Here is an 8,682-nt window from a genome sequence, read left to right as displayed (position 1 = left end):
ATAATTACATTTTTATAAATTTTTTTAATGTCTTAATTGAGATCGATGGGCTGGTGGGGCGACGCCCTAGTGCCCTCCATTGGCCAACTGCCACTGTTAACACAGATTAATTCATGTATGTATTTATTTAACGGCTCGATATTCTTTGACCTTTATTGCAAACTGTCACTTGAAACTCAGGAAGCAGTAAACTTAAATGAAGACTGAACTTTGAGAGGTTAATTTCTTATAAATGGAGTTCCCTGCCTCAAACAGCTGACAAACCCTTTTTTTCAAGTAAAAAAAAACCACAGTTTCCTGTCACAGGAAGTGTAGGTTTTATTTCTTTTTCAACTAAGCAAGGAGGTGCTTGTCTGAAAAGTCTCCTGAAAAGCAGTGAGTAATATTTATCCTTTTTTTTTTTTTTACAAATTTAACATCTTCAGATAATACAACCTGCTTAATTTTTTTTAGTCTTGGGGGAAAGAAAAGTTTAAAATAGTTCTACTAAAACATTAAATTAAAAATTAAGATAGCCTGTTTTTTTGGGAGAAAGTTTTATCTAATTAATTTGGATTCAGATTCAGTAACATGTTGAGAGATATTGTAAAAAATGCATTTTAAACTAGAATTATGGTTTTATGCTCTTTTAATGTTCAAATAGTTTATACAGAGAAAAGGGTATGGGTATAAAATTAAAAAGTCTGTCTGCACATTTTGTACAACTAAAATACAAGACTTTGGTTACAAACTCTCTGTGCACTCTGTTTCCATATTCTCATCGGTGATTGACTTGCCATTTGGGCCTCATTTTCCAAAAAAGACTCAATGGATGGACACAGAACCAGGCAAATTTTTGTCTCTCACTCCTGTTCATTCACCTTTTGTAGAATCAAAATTAAGGACACGATCAAAGAAAGAAAAGGCATTTCAGACTGGTGTGCTGAATCCATTCAGGAAAAATTATGCTTATCAAAATGAGACTATATATATATATATATATATATATATATATATATATATATATATAGTAAAGAGAACTGGTCCTAGCACTGTGGTACTCCGTGGGTAACCCTGGAGCATGAGAAAGATTCGTCATTAACGTGAACAAACTGAAATCAATTAGATAGATTAGATTTAGAGCAGCCTATGCTGAGATTGAAGGCAATAGCTTCACTAGCACTGATCCCTGAGGCACCCCACAGGTAACCCTGGAGAATGAGGAAGATTTATCATTAATGTGAACAAACTGAAATCTGGGAGATGAGTAAGATTTAAATCAGCCTAGTTCCGTTCCTTTAATTCCTACAATATATTCAATTCTTTTTAAACAAATTTTATGATCAACTGTGTCCAATGCTGCACTAAAATAAATTATTTGAGGCCATGAGAATATCATTAGTAACTTTCACCAGAGCTGTTTCAGTGCTATGATGAGCTCTAAAGCCAGACTGAAACTCTTCTAAAAGTTCATTATGGTGGAAGTGGTCAAGTACTTGTTTGGCAACTTCTTTCTCAAGGATTTTAAATAAGAAGGGAAGATTGGATATAGGTCTATAATTGACCAAGTCATCTGAGCCAAGAGACGGTTTCTTAAGCAAAGGTTTAATTACAACAACCTTAAAAGCTTTAGGTACATATCCCTGTAACAGAGATAGATTAATCACATCTAAAATGGAGGAGGAGATCAAAGGGAATAACTTCTTAAATAACCTGGTGAGAACTGGATCTAACAAACAAGTTGAAGGCTTAGATGAAGACAATAGTTTTGCTAACTCTGAAAGTTCAACTGGATCAAAGCGGTCTAAACCCGGTTCAGATTCTATGGCTACCTCAGATGCTGCCTCACCTGCCAGAAATAAACCAACCATAGTTAGAGTGCTAACTATTGTTGGCATCCCACCTACTAAGAGCAGGTGGGATCGGTGGTTCTACAGAGCTATGGCTCTGGGTGAGTTTGGTATTAAAAAGATATCTAGGATTATTCTTATTCTGCTCTATTAACGAGGAGAAATATGCAGCTCTTGCTTTACAAAGGGTCATCAAACAAAATATTTATTTAAAAACCTAAATATTTAATTTGAAAACTAAATATTTAATTTGGAGCTAAATATTTAAGAAAGTATTTAGTTTGGAAAACAAATACTTAGCTTGCCAACAAGATTTTAACTGACAATCTAAATATTTAATTTGGATCCTCAATTTTTATAAATGTATGAAAAGCATAGTAAAAAACTGACTCTTAAAGCACTCTAAATAACCAAAAATATTGCTCTTAATTTTTGACTGCTTAACAAATTGCACCCCATACCCATATTCCAAATAAACTTTTACACATATTACAAAATATATAACTTCCATCTAAGATTAGACAAACCTTGCCGCCTTCCGTTTATTTTTCTTGTCATGACCTGTAATGAGACTGGAGCAGTTGCAACACTTTTTCCATTTGACTGTTACTCAGAGATGGTTGGATAACATTAACTGCATTTTTATATATTCAGCATATAGTTACACATATGCATTTGATGACTATCTTGAAAACAGCAGAACAAGCTGCATAAACTAAGCTTTATGATTTGATCTAAAGCACTGATGCCATTGCTAAGTTATTTATTTCTATGGTTTATTTTTATTAATGCTGGCTTTTCCCTCAGTAATTAAACCCACTGATATTGAATTGCTTTTGTTTTCTTCAGATCTTGATTCACTTGGATTTCCTCAAATCAAAGGACAAAATCAGAAAATGATGTTTCAACAGATGTGGCATTTCCTGCCCATTACTGCTCTTCTCTTCTCTCTGTCTGACCGCACATTTGCTGAGGTGGTGCAGTCCATTTCGGACTGTGACCACTATCTTATCAACCACACTCCGCCACATGTTCCAGGCATCTTGGAGAATGGCAGGATCCTAAATCAGAACCGATACAAAATAATCTGCCAGACCTACAGAAACAGGAGGAGATTTGTGACGCTCTACGATGTACAAAACAAGATTCCAGTGTTTTCTGCTTTCAGATTTGTTGATCAAGTTGACAGGAAGAGGCCAAAAACCTATTGGAAGATAGAACCACAGGTAGGGTTTATATCTGGAATGAATGTCGGCACTTTATCATTATCCAACCAGTTGTTTTAATCTATAATGTCCAGTTTTCTTTCAAAGAAACTTCTCTCCTCTCTTCACAGCTGGAGAATGAATCTACCAACAAGAATATGATGCGGGAAAACAAGATGAAGAACTACACCTACCAGGCTAGCAACAAAGACTATAAAGCCAACAACACATTTGATAGAGGTCATATATTTCCCAGCTCTTATGCCTCATCCAAAGAGGACAAAGAGTCAACTTTCACCCTGACAAACATCGTTCCTCAAGCAGAGTCCTTCAACAAGGGCAGCTGGAACAAAATGGAGATGTGCACCAAATGTGTCATGGAGAAGTACTGCATCAACAGCAGTGGTGGTACTGAGGGGTTTGTGGTGACTGGAGCTCAACCCAGTTTAAACAGCATGCTTAACAGAGTCAACGTTCCCTCTGCGCTTTGGTCGGCATTCTGCTGCTACAGTGCGGTCAGGGGGGCGTGGATAGCCAGCGGGCACTGGGGCAACAACGTTCAAGATGAGTCCAAACATAAATATCTTGAGACCATGACCCTGGAAAACCTTCAGCACATTCTGGGGATGTCTAACTCTGAGTTTGTAATGTTTCCTGGAACAAAATGTCCTCTGACCACCACCGTTACTGAGTTTTACCCAGAACTGAAAAACTGCCCCTGTCCGCCAACAGTATCTGGATCCATCACATCACCACCCTCTCATTTTGCTTTTATTTTCCCATTATTCGTGTACTCATATCTTCACTGGGTGTCTTGCTAATAAGGAAAAAGGAACACCTTTTTTTGCAGAAAGTAATAGATTTGTTGAATTTAAGCAGACTATATCATTAGAGCCACTAAGATCAACATGCCGGATGAAGGGGGCTGATTTTATTCCACGGACACATCCGGTACCTTTAAAACTCATTAAGCAAGCTTGCTTCATCAGAATCAGAAATACTTTAATAATCCCAGAGGGAAATTACTTTCATAGAGTAATGTTCAATGTTTTTCCAGTCCAGACAAACATTTCTACATCTAACTATACAGTAGTCTGGCATTGTAGATAATGATGAACCTAAGAGCCATTATATTAAGGAAACGTGTGACGCAAAATGTCCATGCTTAGTTTAGACTTAAACAAAAAACACTGCTTAGTAACATGAAGGACCTAACAATTTTTTTTTATTTTTTATTTTCACAGCTGCATGTCTATGAAGTGATAGAAATATAAGATTAAATGCAACAGGAATGACCAACTGTGACTCAGCATAATGTATTTTTGGTCTTTCTGTAAATAAATAAAAAAAAAACTTCTGCAAATGAGCTTTTCTATACTGAACAAAAAAAAAAAAAAAAAAGTCAGAAAAAACACACATAGAAACTCTTCCCATTAAAGGATTTTAATTGAGTTATTGATGGCATGGGTTTCAAAATTTCTCAACATACAACAATTTTATTTCCTGTAATTAATGGTTGAGAAAAGCTGATTGTAACAAATACATTCAATATACTGAAGATAAAAACATGCAATCTCTCAAAAATCCCTGAGAGATTGCTTCTGGAAACAAAGAAGAAACATAAAGAAGCTGTTTCAACCCAAGATTTTTTTTTTATATGACTAAAATAGAACTTGTACAATGAAAAGGGAAGAGAAAGTGTTTTCTCCATCGCAAGTGGAAAGGAAAACGAAATCATTGAATACTTATTAGCAGAGGTAGTTATGCGTCATCTTAATACATATAAAAACAAAACACTGAAAAACAGTGGAAGAAAGTGTGTCATTTGAAAAGAATATAATGCGTTTAAGAAAAGGTGTATTAACACTTAGAGGTAGTAAAATGTGAGTTTGGGTTCATATAAAAAAAAAAAATAAGGAAACAAATACTGTCATATGCTGCTTTACACTGCAGCACTTTGAAAATGGTGATAAAAAAACAAAGATATTAAAATAAAAACATTTTAATTTAGTTTCAATTAGTCTAAGTAATAGAAAAAAAAAACTACTTTTAAGATAAATGCAACGTAACATTTATACTATTCTACTAAAGGAAAGAAGTTTACATTTATAAACAAAAATCAATTAAAGTTTCTAGAATCCTAAAACATGCCAACTGTACGGACACAAAAATAGACAAACCAACACTTAACAGACTGATACCTGATGTCAGAGTTGGGTTTTAATATTTTCCGTTTTAAATCTTCCAACACATCCGGATCAGTGGCCTGAAAACTAAAACCATTGCTCCTTGAACCTACATTTCTCCGTTCATCTCACAAAAGTTCTGCCAATATTTAATGACCAGTGTTCCCTAAAACCAGGAGAAATATAACAGAGCGCACCTTTGTTCATCAGGAGATTCCATCCCTAAATACTTTATTTTGTATGATTATTAAGATTCTAAAGAAAAACAAAAACCTTGATTAAAATGTAATTAATAACACTGAACAAAGACATTATTGCTTAACTCCTTTTCAAAATGAAAGACCCTCAATAGAAGGACAAACATAGTGTAAGTCAAACTAATACTGCATTTCTATCTTTAATTCACTGTGTATGTTTTGACCCACTAGCGCTTTACTTTTGTGGCCTAAATCTGGCAGTTTTGAGTAAATCTCCCCGAGTGTTGCCTTCAATTTAGTGTAACATGACAGATTAGATTGAAGGCTTTTTAATGAAGCATTTTACTAGTAAAATATGAGACACTTTCTGTCAAACTAACAGATTTAAGGTCAAAACAGCAAGAGAAAAATAAAGATATTTGGAGTTCCACAAGGCTCAGTTATCGGTCCTTTAGGATTTACCTGCTACTCGTTTAAAAAAATACTGTCAAAAAGAGGATTATTTCTTATAGACTATACAAAAAATACATGTTCTCACAATTTGATGTAAAATCTGATGATCGTATTCATGTTTTGACAACTTTAATAATAGTTACTGCATCTCCAAAAACATTTGTAACTATTTCATATATTTCAAACCATTGATGCAGATTGCACCATATATTGCAATGTAATCAAATAAGATTATTCAATACTTAAGCTAATCTTTAGGCATGTATACATAAAAGTAGTTGGAAAAAGAAAAATGTGAAAAGGATTTAAGCTATGTTTGAAAATGTAATTTAATCAGGAATACTAAAATTAGAACTCAAATGCCCCACAGGTAAAGGGTCATTAAAAATTTAATTAAATAATCAACGGGTCTGGGTAGGAGAAGCAAAAAGGACTTAACGATGGTCTGAGTAAATTATGGAAAGGTTTCAATGGTAATGCAGAGCTATATCGTCACAATTTGTATGGGAAATACTCATGTTATTACAACTGATTACTCTGATTTATACAGCAAATACTTTTATTAGCTTATTTACTGCTTTTATACATTTTAGAAACCTGAACTATTACTTCAAATGCAAATGAATATTTCACCTGCACCTTTGATATGATTTATCCAGCAACTCCTACAGGTCTCGTCTAATTGAGGTTGATGAACTCGGCAGTGTCTCCATCAGAATAAAAAAGGAGTCCAGCATATAGAGGCTGAGTGAATGTGGTCTGGACTCTATGGAGGAGAGTCATGGTTTCAGAGACGCTGTAGAAAGACAGAATACCTGCTCTGTGATCCAGATACACGCCAACTCTCAAGAAGCACGGACCTGAAAGCGGAGTTTTCACATTGTTGTGCCAAAATGTGTAGCTGTTCCGATCGCAACACAACGCCCAAGATTTGTCATTGCATCCCAACAAGCATTCATTTAAGCGGCCCGCTCTTTTGATGTTTTTATATGCGACTGCAACGCGAACTCCCCCACGTTTGGCTTCCAACTCCCAGTAACAACGTCCGGTCAGACTCTCTCTGGTCAACACCTGATGCCAGGCGGTGAACCTGTCTGGGTGACTGGGATAGTGCTGTTCTTCCTTCATGTACGTTGCTTTGGTTTTTTCCTCAGACAGCAGAAGATGAGAATGTGCCGTGTTTGGATCCAGGGTGATTTCTTTAGAATACTTTAAGAATCCATCTCTTGTCTTGGGTTCAGGTTGGGGCAGTAAAACATCGACTTCAGCGACTCTCTGCGAGATATTGGTCCAGGTGTCTCTGATGAGGTCTTCAAGTTTCTCTCTGAGCTCTGACACAGCTGCTGTCACATCCTCAAAGTATCTCAGAGGACGAATATTGATGCTGGATGAGTGTGTAGACTCACTGAGTGCTGAAAGTGGGGGGTAGTTGTGGAGAAACTGGTTGTGATCCTCTGTGTTTGAGAGCTTCTCCAGCTCAGCATCTTTCCTCTTCAGCTCAGTGATCTCCTGCTCCAGCTTCTTCTGAAGCTCTTTGACTCGACTCACTTCGGTTTCCTGCTGGGATCTGATCTGCTGCTTCACATCAGAGCTTCTTTTTTTAACGAGATGAATCAAATGAGAAAAAATCTTCTCATTGTCCTCCACTGCTTTATCAGCATAGATATTGATGGCCTCCACCTCCTTTTGAAGAAGCTCCACATCTTTCTCCTGGTCCTGGATTCTCTGCTGGATTAGTTGTCGACTTTCCTCCAGCTCCTTCTGCTTCTCGGCTCTTTCCGCAGCAAGTGAGACCGTTTCATGATCTTTATGTTCATCCATCAAGCAGAGATAACAGATTAGCTGCTCGTCTGTACGGCAGAAGATCTTCATCACCTCATCGTGAAGAGAGCAGATGCTGTCTTGAAGGTCTCTGCGAGGATCGACCAGCTTGTGCTTTTCAAATGCAGAAGACTCGTAATGTAGCTGAATGTGTTTCTCACAGTAAGACGCCAAGCAGACCAAACAGGACTGGACAGCTTTCAGCTTGATTCCAGTGCAGACGTCACAGGCCACGTCTTCGGGTCCAGCAGAGCCGTGATCAGAATGGCTTCGTTTGAGGCCATCCTTCTGCAGCTTCTCTACCAACTCTGATAACGTGATGTTTTTTTTCAAGGCAGGTCTGCCGCTGAAGGTCTGCCCACACTGGGGGCAGCTGTGGGTCCCCTCCTGGTCTTCTCTGTCCCAGTGATCTTTAATGCAGTTCATACAGTGGCTGTGCCCACAGGGGATTGTCACTGGATCGCTCAGAAGATCCAAACAGATGGGACACGCGATGGAGTCTTGGTTCAGCTCGTCTTCTCTCTGCTCCATGTTTGCTTCTGTCTTGTTAGTGATCAACAAGTTTTACTTTGTGTTATTTTTAAAGCAGAGGCTTTTATTGCTGCCACCTTCTCTAGTCTGGTAAAGTTCGTAGTTAAAGTTCCAAACTGAAAGACACAAAATAGGGAGATGTGGGTTATTCCTTGATCTGCACTACAACTTACCTGTTTGACAATCTTTCTGGTGACTCAATGAACAAGCCTGAACTAATGGCTTCGTAGTAAAGAACGTATAGGTGTGATAGTACCATGTGGGCATTACTAGTTTACCTGGTAATAGTTATGCAATCACTGTGATACAAACACCAATTTTGGAGTGTACCATTTTGATGACATCAACAGAGATAATAAAAATATTTACTTCTTTGCACTGTTTTAGTTGACTGTATGGTCGGGATGGCAACAAAATGTAATTGTAGTCCCACAATATCAAACTGCTCTTGGAAAACAAA

At 37.1% G+C, this 8,682-nt stretch overlaps 2 protein-coding genes across 2 annotated transcripts; one reads left to right on the top strand and one right to left on the bottom strand.

Annotated features, from left to right (window-relative positions):
• The first annotated feature begins 354 nt into the window (after window positions 1-354).
• Window positions 355-4,240, top strand: LOC107100120 (endonuclease domain-containing 1 protein-like). The gene is made up of 3 exons (XM_015398489.1): window positions 355-375; window positions 2,679-3,055; window positions 3,166-4,240. The coding sequence occupies exons 2-3, from the start codon at window positions 2,726-2,728 to the stop codon at window positions 3,853-3,855; spliced, it is 1,020 nt and encodes a 339-aa protein (XP_015253975.1). The 5' UTR covers window positions 355-375; window positions 2,679-2,725; the 3' UTR covers window positions 3,856-4,240.
• A 232-nt stretch (window positions 4,241-4,472) lies between these two features.
• On the bottom strand, window positions 4,473-8,335 carry LOC107100122 (tripartite motif-containing protein 16-like). Its single transcript, XM_015398491.1, has one exon. It carries the CDS (start codon window positions 8,220-8,222, stop codon window positions 6,549-6,551), a length of 1,674 nt encoding a protein of 557 aa, XP_015253977.1. The 5' UTR covers window positions 8,223-8,335; the 3' UTR covers window positions 4,473-6,548.
• Between the last annotated feature and the right edge of the window lie 347 nt (window positions 8,336-8,682).

This window comes from Cyprinodon variegatus, unplaced genomic scaffold (assembly GCF_000732505.1).
Source record: "Cyprinodon variegatus isolate N-32 unplaced genomic scaffold, C_variegatus-1.0 Scaffold937, whole genome shotgun sequence".
NCBI lineage: Eukaryota > Metazoa > Chordata > Actinopteri > Cyprinodontiformes > Cyprinodontidae > Cyprinodon > Cyprinodon variegatus.
The sequence above is the reverse complement of the archived record's forward strand: the minus strand, read 5'-3'. Positions and strand labels throughout refer to the sequence as shown.